The sequence below is a fragment of the Oncorhynchus tshawytscha genome, linkage group LG07, assembly GCF_018296145.1.
Source record: "Oncorhynchus tshawytscha isolate Ot180627B linkage group LG07, Otsh_v2.0, whole genome shotgun sequence".
Taxonomy (NCBI): domain Eukaryota; kingdom Metazoa; phylum Chordata; class Actinopteri; order Salmoniformes; family Salmonidae; genus Oncorhynchus; species Oncorhynchus tshawytscha.
The window spans coordinates 41,390,091-41,416,796 of NC_056435.1; the positions used below are offsets into that span (position 1 = coordinate 41,390,091).

Here is a 26,706-nt window from a genome sequence, read left to right on the forward strand (position 1 = left end):
TTCTATCTTTCTGTCTGTCTGTCTCTCACCAACTGCATCGGTGAAAGCTAGAGTGGAACCCCTGCTAAAAAGGTTTCTGTTCCAATATTGTTAAATGGATCCTTCCTCTCTTCCTTCCCTCTGTCTTTCCATGTTAAGAATGAGTACCATCTGTTGGCACTAGGTGTCTCTGTCTCCTTACTAATGTGACCAGCAGGCAGCAGGCTGGCTGCAATCACTCTGTCCCAGTGGAGAGGAGATGACCACTGCTGGACTGACCTGAACCTCTCTATTTACCTGGACAACTGTTCCACAGTCACTAGACGGCCATGTTGGATCTCGATATCATCTGAATGAATGAACTGGCATGGAGTGCATTGAGTGCGAGGAATGGTTCGTCTTTGGCTGTGCACAGTTTCACATATATTTTGTACCTTATATCAGAGTTAGTTTGGTTCCTTGGCAGTCATAGTAGTTATTCTGAGATTTTGAGGTGTGCTTTTTCACAGTCCATCACAGGCCTCTCGCTGTCTCACTCACTCTTTCACAGTCACTCTCTTTTCTTCTCTAAATCTCACGATATCTTTCCTGCTGTTGCTCTCTCTCTAACCATGTTCGTCTTGCTGTGTGTTGAGTTCCTCTCTTTTGTTTCCTTGACAACCAGGTCCAAGCAGGGCCCAGACAGACAGACAGGCCGGACGCCTGCAGTAGGCTGTCTTGAGGCAGCAGGAATACAACAGGCTGCGTGTTCAGCTTGATGTTTGAGTTCTCATCTCTCACTATCTCACACACATCGACGGGGCTTTAGTGTAGTGGGTCAAATGCTTCCACATCACTTAGGACTTATGATGGTCCACACACACTAACACAGTCGTGAAAAGGGCACAACAATGCCTCTTCCCCCTCAGGAGGCTGTAAAGATTTGGCATGGGCCCTCAGATCCTCAAAAAGTTATACAGCTGCACCATTGTGAGCATCTTGATTGGCTGCATCACCTCTTGGTATGGCAACTGCTTGGCATCCGACTGTAAGGCGCTATAGAGGGTAGTGCGTACGTCCCAGTCACTTTACCCCTACCTATATGTACATATCTACCTCAATTACCTCATACCCCTGCTCATCGACTCTGTACTGGTACCAGGTTATTGTTACTCATTGTGTATTTATTCCTTATGTTATTATTTTTCAATATTTTTCTCTCTCCTTCTCATCCTCCTCTTCTCTCCTCTACATCCCTCCCTTTTCTCCTCTTCTCCCCCCTCTCTCTAGGGCTGTTTTTTGAGCTGTGTGTGAACACACACACGTGTTTGTCTGTGTGTCTGTCAAAGCAGCCAGGCAGCTGTGGAATTAGTGTGTGAACGCAGAAGCCAAACATAGAACAGGGCGCCAATCATCTCCCTGCCTCTCTCTCTCTCTCTCTCTCTCTCTTTGTCTCTCCCTGCCTCTCTCTCGCTCTTTGACTCTCCCTGCCTCTCTCTCTCGCTCTTTGTCTCTCCCTGCCTCTCTCGCTCTTTGTCTCTCCCTGCCTCTCTCTCTCGCTCTTTGTCTCTCCCTGCCTCTCTCTGTCTCTTTGTCTCTCCCTGCCTCTCTCTCTCTCTCTTTGTCTCTCCCTGCCTCTCTCTCTCTCTCTTTGTCTCTGCCTGCCTCTCTCTCTCGCTCTTTGTCTCTCCCTGCCTCTCTCTCTCGCTCTTTGTGTCTCCCTGCCTCTCTCTCTCTCTTTGTCTCTCCCTGCCTCTCTCTCTCGCTCTTTGTCTCTCCCTGCCTCTCTCTCTCGCTCTTTGTCTCTCCCTGCCTCTCTCTCTCGCTCTTTGTCTCTCCCTGCCTCTCTCTCTCGCTCTTTGTGTCTCCCTGCCTCTCTCTCTCACTCTTTGTCTCTCCCTGCCTCTCTCTCTCGCTCTTTGTCTCTCCCTGCCTCTCTCTCTCGCTCTTTGTCTCTCCCTGCCTCTCTCTCTCGCTCTTTGTCTCTCCCTGCCTCTCTCTCTCGCTCTTTGTCTCTCCCTGCCTCCTCTCTCGCTCTTTGTCTCTCCCTGCCTCTCTCTCGCTCTTTGTCTCTCTCTCTCTCTGCTCTTTGTCTCTCCCTCTCCCTCTTTGTCTCTCCCTGCCTCTCTCGCTCTTTGTCTCTCCCTGCCTCCTCTCTCTCTCTTTGTCTCTCCCTGCCTCTCTCTCTCGCTCTTTGTCTCTCCCTGCCTCTCTCTCTCGCTCTTTGTCTCTCCCTGCCTCTCTCTCTCGCTCTTTGTCTCTCCCTGCCTCTCTCTCTCGCTCTTTGTCTCTCCCTGCCTCTCTCTCTCGCTCTTTGTCTCTCCCTGCCTCTCGCTCTTTGTCTCTCCCTGCCTCTCTCTCTCGCTCTTTGTCTCTCCCTGCCTCTCTCTCTCTCTTTGTCTCTCCCTGCTCTCTCCCTCTCTCGCTCTTTGTCTCTCCCTGCTCTCTCTCTCTCGCTCTTTGTCTCTCCCTGCCTCTCTCTCTCGCTCTTTGTCTCTCCCTGCCTCTCTCTCTCGCTCTTTGTCTCTCCCTCTCTCTCTTTGTCTCTCGCTCTTTGTCTCTCCTCTTTGTCTCTCCCTGCCTCTCTCTCTCTGTCTTTGTCTCTCCCTGCCTCTCTCTCTCTCTTTGTCTCTCCCTGCCTCTCTCTCTCTCGCTCTTTGTCTCTCCCTGCCTCTCTCTCTCTCTCTGTCTCTCCCTGCCTCTCTCTCTCTCTTTGTCTCTCCCTGCCTCTCTCTCTCTCGCTCTTTGTCTCTCCCTGCTCTTTGTCTCTCTCTCTCTCTCTGTCTCCCTGCCTCTCTCTCTCTTTGTCTCTCCCTGCCTCTCTCTCTCTCTCGCTCTTTGTCTCTCTCTCGCTCTTTGTCTCTCCCTGCCTCTCTCTCTCGATCCCTGTAAGACTTATGGACCATATGTAATCAAACACTCACACACTGATTTTATATGTTCTTGCTCTAAAAGATATGCAAGCATTTGTCTTTTCATTTTCTGTTGTGGTATCTACACACACGGTACAGTACAATCAATGACAGGTGTGCAGAGCGGGGTGTGTGTCGGATCAGTTATATAAGAAGACCGATTGTCAACATCACCCCGCATCAGCTCCACTAATCTGCCCCCTCCAGACTCAGCACCACCTTTTTTTATGTGTTTTTAGGTCCTGAACCCACCTCCATTTATAGATATATGAGAGAGAGAGAATGTATGTGAGAGAGAAAGAGAATGTGTGTTAGAGAGAGAGAAAATCATATTTTGTGCTGATAAAACCCTTGGTGAGGAGTTGGGTTGGTAGTCTGTCAGTTGTGAATACAAAAGGCTGATCTTTCAGTAGGATTGGAAACTAAAATGGGTCACCAGTGACTCAGACAGCCTAATAGATTGAGGTTATTATCTGATTAATTACTAAACAAGTGGCATTGTTTCTTTAAGCTAGGTGATGCCAGTGAACATGCACACGTCTGTTCTAACCATCCATTCAACAGTAAAGCCAGGTTCTAACCCATGCACGGTCGGACTGGCCACCTGGCATTTCGGGCAAATGCCAGGTGGGCAGGTCAATTTTTAGCCCAGAGAACGAGAGAGTGTGTTTGTGAACGGGTGGCCACACAGCCCCTCAGCAGTCCTCTAAGTCCAACCCTGTCCAGTCAGCTGACCACTCACTACACACCTCTCCTCATATCTCCCTCCCTTCCTCCCTCTCTCTCACTATTCCTATGTTGTATCACAACAACCCATATTTAGTGCAGCCCTGCCTCAACCATGCACCCCCCATCTCTCCCTCTCTCCTCCCTCATTCTGTCTCCCCTTCTAGCTCTCCCTCTACTCCTGCACCCTCCCTCCCTCTCCCTGCTGTAGCCCATGCTGTAAGCTGTAGTTGTAGCAACATAGTACAGTAGTGTAGCTCTGTCGTTTGTCCCAGCAGAGTAGACAGACCAGTAGAGGAACCTCCTTTATTCCAACCAGGCTCACTGTCACACAGCAGGGATTTAGGAGCACATGAGACGCAAGCTCTCTCTCTCTATCTCTCTGGGATTGGTTGGTCTGGTTTGGGATCTGATATGATATTCCGTCATGAATCCAACAGTGAAGATCCATCTTCAGAATGGGATCCACTTTAACACCTACATGTACCAGGTAGGGATCCACTTTAACACCTACATGTACCAGGTAGGGATCCACTTTAACACCTACATGTACCAGGTAGGGATCCACTTTAACACCTACATGTACCAGGTAGGGATCCACTTTAACACCTACATATACCAGGAAGGGATCCACTTTAACACCTACATGTACCAGGTAGGGATCCACTTTAACACCTACATGTACCAGGAAGGGATCCACTTTAACACCTACATGTACCAGGTAGGGATCCACTTTAACACCTACATGTACCAGGAAGGGATCTAACCACATGGATCAGTTTTGGGACCACTAGAAACCACATAACTGTGTGTATGGCATGGATTATGGTGTGTGTGTGTGTACGTGCATCGCGTGTGGCTCAGTTGGTAGAGCATGGTGCTTGCAACACCAGGGTTGTTAGTTTGATTCCCATGGGGGACCAGTATGAAAATGTATGAACTCACTACTGTAAGTCGCTCTGGATAAGAGTGTCTGCTAAATGACAAAAACGTCAAATATAAAAAAATGTAAACCTCTGAGTCTGGTAAAGCACATGTCTGTGTTCATCACTACAGCTCAGATATCACTCAAGTCCACCCCCTTCCCCTGTTCACCTCCCTGCCCTCTCCTCTCTCATTCATGTTGTTTTCAGGTCAATGGAAAATGTTTTCAGATCAATGGTGTGAAGTGAATTCAGAACATGAGGTATACAATATTTACTGAAAAGTTTTTGGCTTTTGAGGCACTAAGACAGGAGGCATAGCAGACAGCTTCTCTCCCAGGGAAACATTTTGATTTGCCGCTGTGGCTGCCTGCCATTCTGCAGCATTCAAAGAGAAATGGAGAGAGAAAGAAAAGTTTGGTAACTTTAGGGGAGTTGGCACTTTTTTGTATGAACAGAGAGAGAGAGGGATGAGAGAGAGAGGGAGGGGGAGAGACAGAGAGAGAGAGGGGTGAGAGAGAGAGGGAGGGGAGAGACAGAGAGAGAGCGTAAAACAGAGAGAAAGAGGGGGTGAGAGAGAGAGGGAGGGGAGAGAGAGAGAGAGCGTAAAACAGAGAGAGGGGGTGAGAGAGAGAGGGAGGGGAGAGGAGAGAGAGAGAGAGCATAAAACAGAGAGAGAGAGGGGTGAGAGAGAGGGAGGGGTAGAGACAGAGAGTAAAAAAGAGAGGGGTGAGAGAGAGAGGGAGGGGGAGAGAGGAGAGAGAGAGAGAGAGCATAAAACAGAGAGAGGGAGGGGGAGAGAGAGAGGGAGGGGATAAAACAGAGAGTGAGGGGTGAGAGAGAGAGGGAGGGGGAGAGAGAGAGAGAGAGCGTAAAACAGAGAGAAAGAGGGGTGAGAGAGAGAGGGAGGGAGAGAGAGAGAGAGCATAAAACAGAGAGAGAGAGGGGTAAAACAGAGAGAAAGAGGGGTGAGAGAGGGAGGGGGAGAGACAGAGAGAGAGCATAAAACAGAGAGAGAGAGAGAGAGACAGGAGAGAGAGAGAGAGGGGGGGAGAGAGAGAGAGAGGGGTGAGAGAGGGAGGGGGAGAGACAGAGAGAGAGCGTAAAACAGAGAGTGAGGGGTGAGAGAGAGAGGGAGGGGAGAGACAGAGAGAGAGCATAAAACAGAGAGAAAGAGGGGTGAGAGAGAGAGGGAGGGGGAGAGACAGAGAGAGAGCGTAAAACAGAGAGAGAGAGGGGTGAGAGAGAGAGGGAGGGGGAGAGAGAGAGAGCGTAAAACAGAGAGAAAGAGGGGTGAGAGAGGGAGGGGGAGAGACAGAGAGAGAGCATAAAACAGAGAGAGAGAGGGGTGAGAGAGAGAGGGAGGGGGAGAGACAGAGAGAGAGCGTAAAACAGAGAGAGAGAGGGGTGAGAGGGGGGGGGAGAGAGAGAGAGCGTAAAACAGAGAGAAAGAGGGGTGAGAGAGAGGGAGGGGAGAGACAGAGAGAGAGCATAAAACAGAGAGAGAGGGGTGAGAGACAGAGAGAGAGCATAAAACAGAGAGAGAGAGGGGTGAGAGAGAGAGGGAGGGGGAGAGAGAGAGAGCGTAAAACAGAGAGAAAGAGGGGTGAGAGAGAGGGGAGGGGGAGAGACAGAGAGCATAAAACAGAGAGAGAGAGGGGTGAGAGAGAGAGGGAGGGGGGGAGAGACAGAGAGAGAGAGGGGTGAGAGAGAGAGGGAGGGGGAGAGACAGAGAGAGGGGGTGAGAGAGAGAGGGAGGGGAAAGACAGAGAGAGAGCGTAAAACAGAGAGAAAGAGGGGTGAGAGAGAGAGGGAGGGGGAGAGACAGAGAGAGAGCGTAAAACAGAGAGAGGGGGTGAGAGAGAGAGGGAGGGGGGAGAGACAGAGAGAGAGCATAAAACAGAGAGAAAGAGGGTTGAGGGGGGAGAGGGAGGGGGAGAGAGAGAGAGCGTAAAACAGAGAGAGGGGGTGAGAGAGAGAGGGAGAGGGAGAGACAGAGAGAGCGTAAAACAGAGAGTGAGGGGTGAGAGAGAGAGGGAGGGGGAGAGAGAGCATGAAACAGAGAGGAAGAGGGGTGAAATTCTTAAAGTATAGAAGCAGGCTTTTAGGCAGTGTCTTGCTCAACACTTATATATTATAACAATGTGACTTTTAAGCATATCATCTTTGGCACATAATTGTCATGCATCCGTAAGGCCTTCTTTACCATGAGATGTGTGTTTAAATCATCTCTCTATTCACACCTGTCAGTGTATCAGGATGCTTTGTTGATTTCAAAAAAGCCTTCGACTCAATTTGGCATGAGGGTCTGCTATACAAACTGATGGAAAGTGGTGTTGGGGGTAAAACATACGACATTATAAAATCCATGTACACAAACAACAAGTGTGCGGTTAAAATTGGCAAAAAACACACACAGTTCTTCACACAGGGTCGTGGGGTTAGACAGGGATGCAGCTTAAGCCCCACGCTCTTCAACATATATATCAACGAATTGGCGCGGGCACTAGAAAAGTCTGCATCACCCGGCCTCACCCTACTAGAATCCGAAGTCAAATGTCTGCTGTTTGCTGATGATCTGGTGCTTCTGTCACCAACCAAGGAGGGCCTACAGCAGCACCTAGATCTTATGCACAGATTCTGTCAGACCTGGGCCCTGACAGTAAATCTCAGTAAGACCAAAATAATGGTGTTCCAAAAAAGGTCCAGTCACCAGGACCACAAATACAAATTCCATCTAGACACTGTTGCCCTAGAGCACACAAAAAACGATACATACCTTGGCCTAAACATCAGCGCCACAGGTAACTTCCGCAAAGCTGTGAACGATCTGAGAGACAAGGCAAGAAGGGCATTCTATGCAATCAAAAGGAACATAAATTTCAACATACCAATTAGGATTTGGCTAAAAATACTTGAATCAGTCATAGAGCCCATTGCCCTTTATGGTTGTGAGGTCTGGGGTCCGCTCACCAACCAAGACTTCACAAAATGGGACAAACACCAAATTGAGACTCTGCATGCAGAATTCTGCAAAAATATCCTCCATGTACAACGTAGAACACCAAATAATGCATGCAGAGCAGAATTAGGCCGATACCCACTAATTATCAAAATCCAGAAAAGAGCCGTTAAATTCTATAACCACCTAAAAGGAAGCGATTCCCAAACCTTCCACAACAAAGCCATCACCTACAGAGAGATGAACCTGGAGAAGAGTCCCCTAAGCAAGCTGGTCCTGGGGCTCTGTTCACAAACACAAACACACCCTACAGAGCCCCAGGACAGCAGCACAATTACTTGACACATTGGAAAGAATTAACACAAAAACAGAGCAAACTAGAATGCTATTTGGCCCTACACAGAGAGTACACAGCGGCAGAATACCTGACCACTGTGACTGACCCAAAATTAAGGAAAGCTTTGACTATGTACAGACTCAATGAGCATAGCCTTGCTATTGAGAAAGGCCGCCGTAGGCAGACATGGCTCTCAAGAGAAGACAGGCTATGTGCTCACTGCCCACAAAATGAGGTGGAAACTGAGCTGCACTTCCTAACCTCCTGCCCAATGTATGACCATATTAGAGAGACATATTTCCCTCAGATTACACAGATCCACAAAGAATTCGAAAACAAATTAAATTTTGAAAAACTCCCATATCTACTGGGTGAAATTCCACAGTGTGCCATCACAGCAGCAAGATTTGTGACCTGTTGCCACGAGAAAAGGGCAACCAGTGAAGAACACACACCATTGTAAATACAACCCATATCTATGCTTATTTATTTTATCTTGTGTCCTTTACCATTTGTACATTGTTAAAACACTGTATATATATATATATATATATATATATATATAATATGACATTTATAATGTCTTTATTGTTTTGAAACTTCTGTATGTGTGATGTTTACTGTTAATTTTTATTGTTTATTTCACTTTATATATTCACTTTATATATTATCTACCTCACTTGCTTTGGCAATGTTAACACGTTTCCCATGCCAATAAAGCCCTTGAATTGAATTGAATTGAATTGAATTAAAGGAGCTTGTATTGTTCTTAACACCTAGCTGAAGCAGCCGGGTCTTCCCCCAGACACACACTCATTCTAACACCTCACTTTAGATAAAGCTTTCTTAATCCCTCTTCAAGTGTATACTTCAGGTACCATTTACCCAGCTGTCTGAACCAGGCATATCTATCTGTCTCTGTCTAGCTTCTGTCCATATAGTGTCTCGCTCTCTGACTGTCCTGTCCTCTCTGCCTGTCAATAGGATTGCCTAGTATTTTCTCAGTCTCACAGGAGTGACTGTAGCTTTTCTGTGGTGCTGTTGTTACAGTGCAGTATGCTTCAGTTAATGCCTATTGTGTCACTCTCAAGTGTGCTGCTGTTATTGGCCTTTTAGTCTCATTTGTTTGAGTCATGATGCTCATGCTGAATGTTCATTCATCATTTCACTGAGCCTGACTGTCTTGGCCGTGAAGAATCATCACAAGCTGTGTGTTCACTGAGGACTGTTGTTATTCAGTCTTTCATACAGTGAAGAAACAGACATTCCTACTGTCAGTTCTTCTCACATGGTTCTTCTCTTCTCTAATTCTACTCCCAGAGCTGTAGAGTCAGTAGTTGTGGTCTGTGATATGAGTATTATCGTGTCAGTAATCATTGTGTCTGAGGAGCTGAGGAGTGCTGCAGTTAGCTTCCCCTGTGAGGGAGGCCCATGGAGCTGGCACACTGGGAGAGCGCCACCATGCTGTGTGTGTGTGTGTGTGTGTGTGTGTGTGTGTGTGTGTGTGTGTGTGTGTGTGTGTGTGTGTGTGTGTGTGTTTATGCTATCTCAGACACTTCCAACTTGCCTAATGATGTGTTGTCATGGCGACATATGTGTGCAGGCAGACGCTGCAGTTGACGATTAGTCACAGCCAATCAAAAACCAAAGCCAGGGCAAGGTTCTTTGTGTGTGTGAAGGGCTGGCACAATTACTGTATAACCGTGTAACCGACGGTTACGAATGAAGACCGTCATGAAAATAAAATAACTGTCATAACCGTTTTTGGAAGGAACAAGTGACTGAAGATGGGGCAGCCTGGCATTCGTGTGGTTGAGTCTGTTACTGGTTGAGTCCGTTACTGGTTGAGTCCGTTACTGGTTGAGTCCGTTACTGGTTGAGTCCGTTACTGCGGTAACATGGACTCTTAACAATGTGATGAAACTTTGTTGTTCCTTGCTGAAACAAACAAGGTGTTGTAGCAAAGGAGTCTTCAGTTGCCTTGGCAACACCCCCCACAATTCAGCAGCACACATAGAAATAAAATGAATAGAACAGGCTTGGAACCTCTAACCCTGGCAATTTCTACAGCAGCACATGCAGTCACGAGTGGAGAGAGGAGTAAATGTGCTTTTGGTTGGCAAATTACCGTCATACAAAATTCCATGACCGTCACAGTCGTGTGTGTGTGTGTGTGTGTGTGTGTGTGTGTGTGTGTGTGTGTGTGTGTGTGTGTGTGTGTATGTGTGTGTGTGTGTGTGTGTGTGCGTGTGTGTGTGTATGTGTGTGTGTGTGTGCGTTTGTATGTGTGTGTGTGTGTGTGTGCGTGCGTTTGTGTGTGTATGTGTTTTCCATCACAGAGGACTTCTATGGCATGTTACAAAATATCTGGGGGAGTGTTGGTTGGGGCCACTAAGTCATCCTTGTGCTTTTTTTCCACGGCCCCAGAAAAACGACAATCCATGTTTCTTAAAAAATAGGCCTATGTTTTCACTGTTTGGTCTATAATATGTTCTCAAAGAGCCTTGTAGACAAGGAGTCATTCCACGCCTGTCGTTCAGAAGTACTAAACATATTGCATACCTGGATGCTTGATTAAAGGCAATCTGTTTCTTACACATGATGTGTCTGATTGATCATTATCAACCTCTCCCTCTCACTCCCTCTTCCTCTCACTCCCTCTTCCTCTCTCTCTCCCCCCTCTCCCTCTTGCTCCCTCTTCCTCTCCCATCTCGCTCTCTCTCTCTTTTTCTCTCTCTGCAGTGGTAGACTTTCTCAGCCCTGATATCTGACTCTCCTTAAGGAAGCAGTCGTTCAGGGTCCCCCATCGTTTTCTCTCCTCCTGTCATCCTTCCTCCATCCCTTTATTCTCTGCTCATTTCACCATAAGGGCTCTATTTTAACAAATCTAATGTAATAGTATCTAAGTGCTGGTGGTAGTGCTATAGGTCCAGGGATGTGTCAGAAATATTATGAGTGGCGGTAGTGTGAAAGGCCTGGGTTTTGATTAATTAACAAGTTGTAGGTGTGATGATGGTTTGGTCACTCATTGGCCAATCAACGCGTCCCATGGCTTAATACTGCATGCATTTGTCTCAACCTCTGTAGTTCATTTACAGTCTTTGCGTTGTCATCAATTCGACTGCGGGAATGGAATATTTTCATCCTAGTCCATTGTGGATTGACACTACAATTTATTATATGGCATATAGGCTACAGTAACGAGTGACTGCAACAGTACAACAACTTAAATAAATCCACTGTTTGTTCAATATGTTTGGAGTGTTGACAGTCAACATTGTGGTAATTGGCTTCAATGAGTGTAGGCCTTTATGCATCACACTTCTCAACAACAACAAATACTAGGTGCCCTCCTGTAAAGCCTATGTGAGAGGCACTTTGTCAATAAGCAAGATGTAGCCCAGGCCTACTGTTGATATGGCGTTATGGAAATTAACATTTTGAATAGCCTACAGTATGTTTGGAGGAGCGCGTCTTTGGTAACCAGAGAACTTGGCTCATTGGAGACGGGGATGGATATACAGGGCCTTCGGAAACTATTCAGACCCCTTGACTTTTCCCACATTTTGTTACCTTACAGCCTTATTCTAAAATGGATTCAATAGTATTTTCCCCTCATCAGTCTACACACAATACCCCATGATGACAAAGCAAAAACGGTCTTTTAGACATTTTTGCTAATTTATTACAAATAAAAAACTGAAATATCAGTACTTTGTTGAAGCAACTTTGGCAGCGATTACACCATTGGGTCTTCTTGGGTATGACGCTACACGAAAATAGTAAAAATAAAGAAAAACCCCTGAATGACTAGGTGTGTCCAAACTTTTGACTGATACTATATATATATATATATACACAGTATATATTGACAGCAGTTGTGTAGTCTAAGATGATACGGATATGACTTATTGTTGATATCTACACAGAGCATTGATGTGAATCACACTGCTGCTCTCTCATTTAGTTGTTAGTGCCTTACAGATTGTGGTTGTTGTGGATGGCTGTTCACACATCTACATGTCTATTTTAACCATGTAATGGTGGAATTCAAGAAGTTTAAGCTGCTTATCATTGTTTGTAGTTGCTACATCCAAATGATATATATATACATTTATACACAATCTGTATATATATATATGTGTGTGTCTATATGTATGTATATATATGTATATCATTTATAAGTCCAAAAATGGATGTAGCAAATACAAACAAACCTGCAAAATCGGCAGTGTATCAAATACTTGTTCTCCCCACTGTGTATATATATATATATATATATATATATATATATATATACACACACTCTGTAGGTAGACCTAAATTATCCTATTTACACTGTAGTATATTTCGACAATAGAATAAATGTTTGACTCATCAATGCCACATAGGCCGTTTTCAAAGGGATTAGTTGCTTTTTAGGGTCAGTCGCTCTTTAAATATCCTGACCAGCGAAAACTGAAATTGGCACTTTGGCGCATGTCTTAAAGAATACACCTCAGAGATTGTGATATAATGTGAGCCCTTCCACCTCAGAGATTGTGATATTGTCACGGCAGATTTCCTCCTCTTCCTCTGAAGAGGTGAAACAAGGATCGGACCAATACGCAGCGTGGTAGGTGTCCATGGTTTTTAATAAGAAAACTCAACATGAACACAAATACAAAATAATAAAGTGAACTGGCAACAAAACAGTCCCGTGTGGCACAAAGACTGAAACAGGAAACAATCACCCACAAAATACCCAGAGAACATGGCTGCCTAAATATGGTTCCCAATCAGAGACAACGATAAACACCTGCCTCTGATTGAGAACCAATCTAGGCAACCATAGACTTACATAAACACATAGAATGAACACAACCCCATAAATCTACAAAAACCCCTAGACAGTACGAACACCCTAGATGAGACAAAAACCATACACCACCCATGTCACACCCTGGCCTAACCAAAATAATAAAGAAAACAAAGATAACTAAGACCAGGGCGTGACTTCCACCTCAGAGATTGTGATATAGTGTGAACCCTTCCACCTCAGAGATTGTGATATAGTGTGAACCCTTCCACCTCAGAGATTGTGATATAGTGTGAACCCTTCCACCTCAGAGATTGTGATATAGTGTGAACTCTTCCACCTCAGAGATTGTGATATAGTGTGAACCTTTCCACCTCAGAGATTGTGATATAGTGTGAACCCTTCCACCTCAGAGATTGTGATATAGTGTGAACTCTTCCACCTCAGAGATTGTGATATAGTGTGAACCCTTCCACTTCAGAGATTGTGATATAGTGTGAACCTTTCCACCTCAGAGATTGTGATATAGTGTGAACCCTTCCACCTCAGAGATTGTGATATAGTGTGAACCCTTCCACTTCAGAGATTGTGATATAGTGTGAACCTTTCCACCTCAGAGATTGTGATATAGTGTGAACCCTTCCACCTCAGAGATTGTGATATAGTGTGAACTCTTCCACCTCAGAGATTGTGATATAGTGTGACCCCTTCCACCTCAGAGATTGTGATATAGTGTGACCCCTTCCACCTCAGAGATTGTGATATAGTGTGAACTCTTCCACCTCAGAGATTGTGATATAGTGTGAACTCTTCCACCTCAGAGATTGTGATATAGTGTGACCCCTTCCACCTCAGAGATTGTGATATAGTGTGAACTCTTCCACCTCAGAGATTGTGATATAGTGTGAACTCTTCCACCTCAGAGATTGTGATATAGTGTGAACTCTTCCACCTCAGAGATTGTGATATAGTGTGAACTCTTCCACCTCAGAGATTGTGATATAGTGTGAACTCTTCCACCTCTGAGATTGTGATATAGTGTGACCCCTTCCACCTCAGCGCAAGCGAGCTCATATAAGACAGATAAATGACCAATCCTGATGCTAGAGTTTGAAAATAGAAGAGCGCTGGCATTAACAGGTCGAAATTGCAAACAAGCGTGCATTTGACAGTTGTGCAGGCTTAACACCAGCCGAAAATAGAGCCCTAAGTATCACTCAGCCATAGACAGAGAGAGAGTGTGTGCTTTTGTGTGTCCTTGTTTGAGAAAAAGTGCTGATTGTGGAGCAGTCTTTAAAAAGAGAACAATGTGTAAGTCCCTCCAGAGGCTGGGCTTTATTGTGATTGACAGTTCCAGCACACTTTCCTCTAATGTGATTGGTCCAGGAAGTGTAGCGTTAATTATCTTTCCACCAATCCCAGGAGGACTGAGACACTAAACACATGCACAGACAAACACAGGGGTTTACAAGTCAATTACACCACGACAAGATTAGCCAATTCTCCTATCCTATCTATGAGAGTGACTGGAGGCACACACACACCATGGTGTGTTCGGATGTTGTCAAGGGGGTTGTGTCACTTGCGTGTCTCAGTGTATGACGTAGGCTAAAACTGTAAAACCTAACACTCACATTTACACACACTTCTAGTACAAGAGAGTATTTATTATATTTATGCAGTACGCACATACCCATACTTACTGAAGGTCATTCTCTCTGAGCTGTAAAGACAGTAACTGGATGTGTTTGACTGACTGTTCTAAAATGACTCATCTGGCTCTGAAATATAGTGAATGTGTACTTGTGTGTTGATATTGTGTGTGTGTTTTGTTGTCTGTTCGATGTGGAATCTAGAATTGATTTCCTTAGAGAGTTTGAGTCTGTCAGACTGTAGTACAACATCCTACATACACACACAGAGAACGAGAAACACACACACCAACATACACTTTTCAGTCCAGCATATTGCTTTCATCCCTTAATCCCAAACTGCTTAAGGAAGCCAAGGAGAGAAATCCCTTTACAATGTCTGAGCTCAGCATTGCTTGGCAACGGCTCACCGTCTAACTCAGAAATACCAACACATCTCACACATCGGATTGTGGTTTGTGGCAGACAAAATGGCCTGTTCCGGACTTCCAGAAGATTTTCCAGCTTCAATATGTAGTCTTTGAGTGTGTATTAGAGAGATGGAGACACAGAGAGAGATAGCAGCAGTATTTGTCCTCTGTGCTCCAGTTCACTCAGGGGTAACCATGGTCCATGGAACCACAACAAGCACTAAAGCCGTCTGGATCTTTTATTAACTAGTCTGGAGGGCACCATGACATCATTCAACACACTCAGAATTACAGCTCAAATACAAAGCCATGATTTTGGTTGATTATTCTGTGTGAAGGATGATAGATAAAGAGAGGAGGGTTGGGGGGAGAATGAACAACACTCATCTCTGATCAAGGATGCGTGTTTTCAATCCCTTTTTGTTTATTCTCAAGCGTTTATGAATCCATGCTTCTCCCAATTGCTTTTTCCTGACGTGCACGAGAAGCTGATAGGGACAGAGGGGGGAGAGGAGAGAGCAGCTAAAAGGATGAGGTAGAGGGGGGGGTGATGAGGCTTTTGCTCTGATTGAAATAGACAGTGAGAGACAGTGAGATGGAACATCTGTTGGTAGGTTTCCACTGGCCTCCAGTGAAAAACACTGGTAAAATGAATGCTGACCCTTTCTACCCTTTCCTCTCCCTTCTTCTTTTCCTCCCTCTCTCCCTCCTCCTCCTCTGCTACCAGTCAGAGTAATCTGAAAACCATACTCCGTGTGTGTTTGTGGGGTGTTTGTGTGTTTGTGTTCATGTGAAATCCAAACTCAGTGACTCAGGACAGAACAGAATAGTCATTATGGAGACGGGAGCACAGACACTCGTCTTTGTCACATTTTGTGTGTGTGTTTGTGTGTGTGTGTTGTGTGTGTGTGTGTGTGTGTGTGTGTGTGTGTGTGTGTGTGTGTGTGTGTGTGTGTGTGTGTGTGTGTGTGTGTGTGTGTGTGTGTGGCCTAGCCCACGTAGGCTGAGAGGAGCAGCTGTTTTGATTAGTTTTAGTACTGAGGGCTTCTCCAAACTCATAACACCACGCAAGACTGCAGTCTCACTGCTACAGGGCCCACCCAGTCTAGAGACCCACCACACTGCATGTTTCTCTCTCCGTACGTGTGTATGTGTGTCCATGGGTCTAGCGATGTGTGTGTGTGCGTGTCTTTATCAATGTGTGTGTGTCTGCGTGTCAGAGTATTAAAAGCTGCAGGGTATTGGAGTTGGATCAGAGCCAGAGACTCAGGGATCTGCAAACAGAGTGCCAAGAGACATGCAGTAATACACACACACACACACACCCCTTCTCTCTCAGCCCTATCCCCTAAGTAACAAGCATCAACATTAGAGAACAGAGAGGTGGGTTTTAACAGACTACTGTATGAATCACTGCTCCTGTATTATGCCATGTAATGACATGACACACTTTGTCAGGTGCTGACTGACACTATGCTGTTTAGAGGAGAGGTTCCTGGTGATTGGACCTAAATACCCCAAGTAAAGTGGTGATAGAATACACAGTATCTCCCTGGTGTGGTGCAGGTGGAATGGTGGGGCCTGTGGTGCAGGTGAATGGTGTTTGGCCTGTGGTGCAGGTGAAAATGGCAGGGCCCTTGGTGCAGGTTAAATGGTGGGGCCCGTGGTGCAGGTGAAATGGTTGTGCCCATGGTGCAGGTGAAATGGTGGGGCCTGTGGTGCAGGTAAAATGGTGGGGTCTGTGGTACAGGTGATATGGTGGGGCCCGTGGTGCAGGTGAAATGGTGTGGGATAAACATGTGATGTGAATGTGGAAGGTTCTACAAGCGCTGTCTGTGAACTACTGATGCTCTGCAAATTCCTTAGAAAATGTGAACTCATCAATCTTATCTTCTGTTTTTTCCCAGGAGTTTGCCACTCTGACCAAGGAGCTGAACGTATGTCGGGAACAGCTGCTGGAGAAAGAAGAGGAGATATCTGAACTGAAGGCTGAGAGGAACAACACCAGGGTAAGAGTGAGTGTGTGCGTTACTGAGTGTATAATATGTGTATAACATGTGTGATGTCTCTGCTCTAGCTTCTCTTGGAACACCTGGAGTGTCTGGTGTCTCGTCACGAGCGCAGTCTGAGGATGACCGTGGTGAAGAGACAAGCTCCTCCTCCCTCTGGGGTCTCCAGCGAGGTGGAGGTCCTCAAGGCCCTCAAGTCCCTGTTCGAACACCACAAAGCCCTGGATGAGAAGGTATATATGTACCTTTATCTCACTGAAAACCCGGCTTTTATTCCAACCCAAACTAACACTGGTTGTGTCTTACAGGTGCGTGAGAGGCTTCGGGTGGCTCTTGAGAGAGTGACTACACTAGAGGGACAGTTATCAGCCACAACTCAGGAGGTGTGTGTGTGTTTGTGTGTGTGTGTCCTCACCTGCCATCTGCTGATGCCCTCAGTCTGCTAGCTTTTCTGAACGACCAACACGCAACCAAGGGACTGTCTTTTCTGTTCTCTCTCTCTCTGTCTCTCTCTCTCTGTCTCTCTGTCTCTCTGTCTCTCTGTCTCTCTCTCTCTCTGTCTCTCTGTCTCTCTGTCTGTCTCTCTCTCTGTCTGTCTCTCTCTCTCTCTCTCTCTCTCTCTCTCTCTCTCTCTCTCTCTCTCTCTCTCTCTCTCTCTCTCTCTCTCTCTCTCTCTGTCTCTGTCTCTTCTGTTGTCTCTCTCTCTCTGTCTCTCTCTTTGTTCTCTCTCTCTCTCTGTCTCCCTCTCTTCTGTCTCTCTCTCTCTCTCTCTCTCTCTCTCTCTCTCTCCCTCTCTTCTGTTCTCCCTCACCCACTCTCTTCCTCTCTTAAGCACACACACTGAACCAAGGCACACTCTCTTTCTGTTAAAATGTCTCTTACTTGTTCATTCAATAATTAGTTCCCTCTATCTTTCTCTCTCTCCCTTTCTCCTGTCCTCATCTGTTCAACAAGAATCCATTACAAAGGCAAATTAAACTAAACATTCAGTACAAGCTGTGCTGTGCACAGGAAAACCCAAATGGGATCCAAAGTAACAACTTGTTATGTTCCTTTTTTTGGTCCTGTACTGTGTGTTGCACCTTTCACCCACTGTCTCCCCAACTCACTGGAGCATAGAATAGAATAGAACAAAATAGAACAGAATAGAATAGAACAGAATAGAATAGAACAGAATAGAATAGAACAGAATAGAATAGATCAGAATAGAATAGAACAGAATAGAATAGAATAGAACCAAATAGAATAGAACAGAATAGAATAGAACATAATAGAATATATCAGAATAGAATAGAATAGAACAGAATAGAATAGAACAGAATATAATAGAATAGAATAGATCAGAATAGAATAGAACAGAACAGAATACAACAGAATAGAATAGAACAGAATATAACATAATAGAACAGAATAGAACAGAATAGAATAGAGCAGAAAAGAGAGGAACAGAATAGAACAGAATAGAATAGAACAGAATATAATAGAATAGATCAGAATAGAATAGAATAGAATAGAATAGAACAGAATATAATAGAATAGAATAGAACAAATATAATAGAACATAATAGAATAGAACAGAATAGAATAGAATAGAATATAATAGATCAGAATAGAATAGAATTGAATAGAATAGAGCAGAAAAGAGAGGAACAGAATAGAACAGAATAGAATAGAACATAATATAATAGAATAGATCAGAATAGAATAGAACAGAATAGAACAGAATAGAATAGAATAGAATAGAACATAATATAATAGAACATAATAGAATAGAACAGAATAGAATAGAACAGAATAGAATATAATAGATCAGAATAGAATAGAATTGAATAGAATTGAACAGAATAGAATAGAACAGAATAGAACAGAATAGAATAGAATAGAATAGAATAGAATAGAACGGAATAGAACAGAATAGAATAGAATAGAACAGAATAGAATAGATCAGAATAGAATAGAACAGAACAGAATAGAATAGAACAAAATAGAATAGAACAGAATAGAATAGAACAGAATAGAATATAATAGATCAGAATAGAATAGAACAGAATAGAACAGAATATAATAGAACAGAATAGAACAGAATAGAACAGAATATAATAGAATAGAAAATAATAGAACAGAATAGAATAGAACAGAATAGAATATAACAGAATATAATAGAATATAATAGATCAGAATAGAATAGAATAGATCAGAATAGAATAGAACATAATAGAATAGAACAGAATAGAACAGAATAGAATAGAACAGAATAGAACAGAATAGAACAGAATAGAATAGAATAGATCAGAATAGAATAGAACAGAATAGAATAGAACAGAATAGAACACAATAGAATAGAACAGAATAGAACAGAATAGAATAGAATAGAACAGAATAGAATATAATAGATCAGAATAGAATAGAACAGAATAGAATAGAACAGAATAGAATAGAACCGAATAGAACGGAATAGAACAGAATAGAACGGAATAGAATAGAACAGAATAGAATAGAATAGAACAGAATAGAATACAACAGAATACAACAGAATAGAACAGAACAGAAATGCAGTTTTCACAAACTGTTTGAGATAAGAATTTTAATGGCCACAATATCGCCAGGAAAACACATTGTATTTTCTTTCTCAGATTATTCTAGAAGCAGTACTAAAAGAGTACGGAAGTTTAGAGCAACGTTTAGAGAAACGTTCATTGCCCATTCCACAGAGTTCCCTGAATATTCCTGAAGTGTGTATCTGGTGCTGTGATGTTCCTGTGTGGAGCGATGGGATGAGGAGTCTAGGGCCTGCAGCAGCCAGGAACATCTGTCTCAACTGGGGACAGTCACAGCCTGTTAGAACTCTGGAACTGGAATCAGCACTTCCATTGGTGCTGCTGTAGGAAGCTGTAGAATAGATACACATAGAGATATGGAAGGACAGGTAGATAGAGGAGGCAGAGCCATCTCACTCCCACACATTTTGAGGGACCAGAGGGCCTCACCAGGACAACAATATCACATCTAATCATCTCAGCTCAGAGGTGTGTGTGTGTGTGTGTGTGTGTGCGCGCGCGTGTGTGTGTGTGCGTGCGTGTGTGTGTGTGGGTGTTTGTGTGTGTGTGTGCGCGCGCGTGTGTGTGTGTGTGCGTGTGTGTGCGTGCGTGTGTGCGTGCATGCGTGTGTGCGTGCGTGTGTGTGCGTGCGTGTGTGTGTGTGCGTGCGTGCGTGCGTGTGCTTGCGTGCGTGTGTGTGCTTGCGTGTGTGTGCGTGTGTGTGCGTGTGTGTGTGTGTGCGTGCGTGTGCTTGCGTGCGTGTGTGTGCTTGCGTGTGTTTGCGTGTGTGTGTGTGTGTGTGTGCGTGCGTGTGTGTGTGTGCTTGTTTTCCTACCTTGTCAGGACCCCAATGTCTTAACAATTCACCCAAATGTCCTGACAAGGTAGGAAAACAATAAAAAAAATGGAAAAGTCAGAACTGTTCAAATTCTATTTTGTGTTTGTGTGTGTTTGTGTGTGTGTGTGTGTGTCTCTGTGTGTGAGTCCCTGAAGAGCAACGTGATGCAGCTTTGGATCTCCTCCTTCATTCTGGCCTAAAGACAAAACACCTACCAGCACTCAAACACAAGCTAGTGTAGACAAACCTGCATCCAGAATCAGCTAGTAGCAGGCATCTCCGCCTTTGACCTAGAGGTGACCCTTTGCCCTCTGTGTGTGTGTGTGTGTGTGTGTGTGTGTGTGTGTGTGTGTCTGCAGCTGATCATTGTGAGGCAGAGGAAGGAGGGAGAATCTTTGGACAGGAATGATGCTACCAAACCCACCTGGAAGGTCTGTTTGTCTGTCTCCCTCCTCTCTCTGTCAGTTTGTCTGTCTCCCTCCTCTCTCTGTCTGTCTGTCTGTCTCCCTCCTCTCTCTGTCTGTTTGTCTGTCTCCCTCCTCTCTCTGTCTGTTTGTCTGTCTCCCTCCTCTCTCTGTCTGTTTGTCTGTCTCCCTCCTCTCTCTGTCTGTTTGTCTGTCTGTTTGTCTGTCTCCCCCTCCTCTCTCTTGTCTGTTTGTCTGTCTCCCCCTCCTCTCTCTGTCTGTTTGTCTGTCTCCCTCCTCTCTCTGTCTGTTTGTCTGTCTCCCTCCTCTCTCTGTCTGTTTGTCTGTCTCCCTCCTCTCTCTGTCTGTTTGTCTGTCTCCCCTCTCTCTGTCCGTTTGTCTGTCTCCTCTCTCTCTGTCTCTGTCTCCTCCTCTCTCTGTCTGTTTGTCTGTCTCCCTTCTCTCTCTGTCTGTTTGTCTGTCTCCCTCTCTCTCTCTGTCTGTTTGTCTGTCTCCCTCCTCTCTCTGTCTGTTTGTCTGTCTCCCTCCTCTCTCTGTCTGTTTGTCTGTCTCCCTCCTCTCTCTTTCTCTGTCTATCGATATCTCTCTCTCTCTCTCTCTCTCTCTCTCTCTCTCTCTCTCTCTCTCTCTCTCTCTCTCTCTCTCTCTCTCTCTCTCTCTCTCTCTCTCTCTCTCTCTCTCTCTCTCTCTCTCTCTCTCTCTCTCTCTCTCTCTCTCTCTCTCTCTCTCTCTCTCTCTCTCTCTCTCTCACACACATTGCTGATGGGTTAGGCTAAATGCAGAATCTACTCTGGTTTAAAGCTCTTTTGCCATTGTGATGATTGCAATGCAGTTGAGCCCTACTGTATTACCAAAGAGCCCTGTCTTCTCTCCCTCTCCTAGTATTATTCTCTGAAATGAGCATGTGTTATGTAACAATGTCTGTTTCTGTCCATGGGGAATAATGAAGCTTTATGTAATTAAACATGGAGGACAGTTTGTGCCTGGTCAGAAATCCCACAAGAGGGTCAGATGACCTAATACTCTGGACAGAGGATTTATTGAGCATTAGAAACATGGTTGGAAGTTTACCTGGGATGTATGGGTTCTGTTATAATGCTTTATAATCATAATAAGAGAGAGAGAGAGAGATTTGTCCAGATTCCCCTACTTCACAGCGCCACACTGCCCCAGAGAGAGAGAGAGAGAGAGAGAGAGAGAGAGATTTGTCCAGAATCCCCTACTTCACAGCACCACAGAGATTTGTCCATTCCCCTACTGCCCCAGAGAGAGAGAGAGAGAGAGATTTGTCCAGATTCCCCTACTTCACAGCGCCACACTGCCCCCCAGAGAGAGAGAGAGAGAGATTTGTCCAGATTCCCCTACTTCACAGCGCCACACTGCTACCACAGCCACAGAGAGAGAGAGAGAGAGAGAGAGAGAGAGAGAGATTTGTCCAGATTCCCCTACTTCACAGCGCCACACTGCCCCAGAAGAGAGAGAGAGAGATTTGTCCAGATTCCCCTACTTCACAGCGCCACACTGCCCCAGAAAGAGAGAGAGAGAGATTTGTCCAGATTCCCCTACTTCACAGCGCCACACTGCCCCAGAGAGAGAGAGAGAGAGATTTGTCCAGATTCCCCTACTTCACAGCGCCACACTGCCCCAGAGAGAGAGAGATTTGTCCAGATTCCCCTACTTCACAGCACCACACTGCCCCAGAGAGAGAGAGAGAGATTTGTCCAGATTCCCCTACTTCACAGCGCCACACTGCCCCAGAGAGAGAGAGAGAGAGAGAGAGAGAGAGATTTGTCCAGATTCCCCTACTTTACAGCGCCACACTGCCCCATTTGTCCAGAGAGAGAGAGAGAGATTTGTCCAGATTCCCCTACTTCACAGCGACACACTGATTCCCCTACCCCACACACTGAGAGAGAGATTTGTCCAGATTCCCCTACTTCCCCCACACTTCAGCCCCAGAGAGACAGCGATTTGTCCAGATTCCCCTACTTCCAGCGCCACACTGCCCCAGAGAGAGAGAGATTTGTCCAGAGCCACACTGAGAGAGAGAGAGATTTGTCCAGATTCCCCTACTTCACAGCGCCACACTGCCCCAGAGAGAGAGAGAGAGATTTGTCCAGATTTGCCACACTGCCCCAGATTCAGATTCCCCTACTTCACAGCGACACACTGTCCACACTGCCCCAGAGAGAGAGAGATTTGTCCAGATTCCCCTACTTCACAGCGACACACTGCCCCAGAGAGAGAGATTTGTCCAGATTCCCCTACTTCACAGCGCCACACTGCCCCAGAGAGAGAGAGAGATTTGTCCAGATTCCCCTACTTCACAGCGACACACTGCCCCAGAGAGAGAAGGACATTTGTCCAGATTCCCCTACTTCACAGCACCACACTGCCCCAGAGAGAGAGAGAGAGAGAGAGATTTGTCCAGAGCGCCACACTGCCCCAGAGAGAGAGAGAGAGAGAGAGATTTGTCCAGATTCCCCTACTTCACAGCGCCACACTGCCCCAGAGAGAGAGATTTGTCCAGATTCCCCTACTTCACAGCTGCCACACTGCCCCAGAGAGAGAGAGAGAGAGAGAGATTTGTCCAGATTCCCCTACTTCACAGCGACACACTGCCCCAGAGAGAGAGAGAGAGAGAGAGAGATTTGTGCCCCAGATTCCCCTACTTCACAGCGCCACACTGCCCCAGAGAGAGAGAGATTTGTCCAGATTCCCCTACTTCACCAGAGAGAGAGAGAGAGAGAGAGAGAGAGATTTCGACACACTGCCCCAGAGAGAGAGAGAGATTTGTCCAGATTCCCCTACTTCACACTGCCCCGATTTGTCCAGATTCCCCTACTTCACAGCAACACACTGCCCCAGAGAGAGAGAGAGAGAGATTTGTCCAGATTCCCCTACTTCACAGCGACACACTGCCCCAGAGACCTGTCAACTCACTGTAGTCTAACCCCCACCCAGCCACACACGCTTCCCCTCACCACAGCCCTTACCTCCTTCCTAACCCTTAGATTAATACCTACCGACAGACTGGCAGCTCCTGGAATGATTTTAATAGACCTTGCCTAACACACCCTAGGACAGGGTTTCCCAAACTCGGTCCTGGGGCCCCCCCTGGGTGCACGCTTTGGTTTTTGCCTTAGTACTTCACAGCTGATTCAAATAATCAACTCATCATCAAGCTTTGATAATTGGAATCAGCTGTGTAGTGTTAGGGCAAAAACCAAAACGTGCACCCCTTGGGGTCAGAGAACCGAGTGTGGGAAATGCGGCCCTAGGAACTGTACAGGAAGGGGCAGAGACAGACAGATACTCTTATGTTCTCTAGCTATGATATGAATGAGAAAAATCTAATAATTAGAGTGTGAGTGGCAACATGTGGGTCTGTGCGTGCGTATGAAGAAAGATGAATAGGAGAGAGGGAGGGAGGTCCTGATAGTAGGGCTGCCCACTGCCCTGCCTGTCTCAATGTGTCTCCCTGAAGGTTCATTAACACCACTTAACTCATTTAACTTTGGGATGAGAGGGAAACTTCAAAACAACATCTCACCACACAAACACACAAACACCACACAAACACATCAGACAAACACACAAACACACCACACAAATGGTGCCTTTCTGAGTCACTAAGACCTCAAACATTAGCAGAAGATACGCTCTTCAAGTGTAAACAGCATCATCATGACAACATGCAACCTCCCCTTACTCTAGCTATCTCTCTCTCTCTCTGAAAAAACAAGTGTGTGTGTGTGTGTGTGTGTGTGTGTGTGTGTGTGTGTGTGTGTGACCCTTCAGAGGCTACCTAACGGTTCCATAGACGCCCATGACGATGGCAGCAGGTCAGTGGAGCTGCAGGAGCTTCTGGATCGGACCAATCATGAGCTGGCTCAGAGCCGTGAGCGTTCGGGCACGCTCAGTACACGAGTGGCAGAGCTGGAGGCGGAGCTAGCCAACACTCGCCGAGACCTGAGTCGCAGCGAGGAGCTGTCAGTCAAACAACAGAGGGAACAGAGAGAGGTGAGCGTAATTGAGGAGAGAGGAGAAGAGAAGGGGGAATCAATATGTGTCATTCATAAACATAAACACTGTTGATTGTATAGAACTCGCCAGTGTCCACATGAATAGGCAAATCAAACTGTGTGTGCCGAATACAACAAGTGTAGACCCTACCGGGAACTGCTTACTTACAAGAGTATATTTATCAAATAAACTAAAGTAAAAATAATAAAAAGTAACACAATAAAATAACAGTAACGGGGCTATATACAGGGGGTACCGTTACTGAGTCAATCGGCAAGGTTCTATGTTATGTTTCCTAGTATGAACACACACACTGTATTTTCTCTCTTACTATATGCCTGTTGTAGGGGCTGGCGCAGAGGGAGGATATGGAGGAGCGGATTACAACGTTAGAGAAACGTTACCTGGCCGCTCAGAGGGAAACCACCCACATCCACGACCTCAACGACAAACTGGAGAACGAACTGGTTACCAAGGACTCTCTGCACCGACAGGTAACACACACATACATGCTGAATAAGTCATCATCGGCTGTGCATGGGAACGACACATACATGCTGAATAAGTCATCATCGACTGTGCATGGGAACGACACATACATGCTGAATAAGTCATCATCGGCTGTGCATGGGAACGACACATACATGCTGAATAAGTCATCATCGACTGTGCATGGGAACGACACATACATGCTGAATAAGTCATCATCGGCTGTTCATGGGAACGACACATACATGCTGAATAAGTCATCATCGGCTGTGCATGGGAACGACACATACATGCTGAATAAGTCATCATCGACTGTGCATGGGAACGACACATACATGCTGAATAAGTCATCATCGGCTGTTCATGGGAACGACACATACATGCTGAATAAGTCATCATCGGCTGTGCATGGGAACGACACATACATGCTGAATAAGTCATCATCGGCTGTGCATGGGAACGACACATACATGCTGAATAAGTCATCATCGGCTGTTCATGGGAACGACACATACATGCTGAATAAGTCATCATCGGCTGTTCATGGGAACGACACATACATGCTGAATAAGTCATCATCGGCTGTGCATGGGAACGACACATACATGCTGAATAAGTCATCATCGGCTGTGCATGGGAACGACACATACATGCTGAATAAGTCATCATCGGCTGTTCATGGGAACGACACATACATGCTGAATAAGTCATCATCGGCTGTTCATGGGAACGACACATACATGCTGAATAAGTCATCATCGGCTGTGCATGGGAACGACACATACATGCTGAATAAGTCATCATCGGCTGTTCATGGGAACGACACATACATGCTGAATAAGTCATCATCGACTGTGCATGGGAACGACACATACATGCTGAATAAGTCATCATCGGCTGTTCATGGGAACGACACATACATGCTGAATAAGTCATCATCGACTGTGCATGGGAACGACACATACATGCTGAATAAGTCATCATCGGCTGTTCATGGGAACGACACATACATGCTGAATAAGTCATCATCGGCTGTGCATGGGAACGACACATACATGCTGAATAAGTCATCATCGACTGTGCATGGGAACGACACATACATGCTGAATAAGTCATCATCGGCTGTGCATGGGAACGACACATACATGCTGAATAAGTCATCATCGGCTGTTCATGGGAACGACACATACGAACACATACACATCTCTGGAGGGGGTCATTACTGGTTCACATAAAGAGGAGACGGGGCGAGGTAGGGGACTCACACACAGAGGGTGGCGAATGATGGTTCGTCAACCGTTCAGTTGAGGGTGAAGTTCAGTTTAACTCCACTTGAAGCCAGAGAATGTGAGGGTGACACAGAGTATCCATTACTACCTCAGAGACATCAGGGACAGGCCTCTAAAGTTCCATGTATCACACACACACACACACACACACACACACACACACACACACACACACGTGGACTCCAATGCTTCCCACAGTTGTGTATATCATGGAAAGAGCAGGTGTTCCTGATGTTTGTACACTCAGTGTAGATGCTGCTTTTGTAACCACTGATAATAAAAATACAACATTTTAAGTTATGACATTGAGTCCAAACATCTCAAATATGTATGTGATCATCTCTCTCTTTCTCTCCACCTCTCTCTCTCCCTCCCTCTCTCTCCCCCTCCCTCCCCCTCTCTCCACCTCTCTATC

At 45.5% G+C, this 26,706-nt stretch overlaps 1 protein-coding gene across 11 annotated transcripts in view; it reads left to right on the plus strand.

The window, feature by feature from the left end:
* ppfia4 (PTPRF interacting protein alpha 4) overlaps positions 1-26,706 on the plus strand; it is a 119,045-nt gene that overhangs the window by 70,174 nt on the left and 22,165 nt on the right. For 9 of the 11 annotated variants that reach the window (XM_042324420.1, XM_042324424.1, XM_042324421.1 and 6 more), the window contains 6 exons: positions 16,586-16,687; positions 16,756-16,920; positions 16,996-17,070; positions 20,422-20,493; positions 24,289-24,510; positions 24,861-25,007. In XM_042324420.1, coding sequence (XP_042180354.1) covers positions 16,586-16,687; positions 16,756-16,920; positions 16,996-17,070; positions 20,422-20,493; positions 24,289-24,510; positions 24,861-25,007 — 783 coding nt within the window. Of the gene's footprint in view, positions 1-3,859; positions 4,087-16,585; positions 16,688-16,755; positions 16,921-16,995; positions 17,071-20,421; positions 20,494-24,288; positions 24,511-24,860; positions 25,008-26,706 lie in introns of those variants that run through there. The other 2 variants (XM_042324427.1, XM_042324426.1) reach the window with 2 other exon arrangements.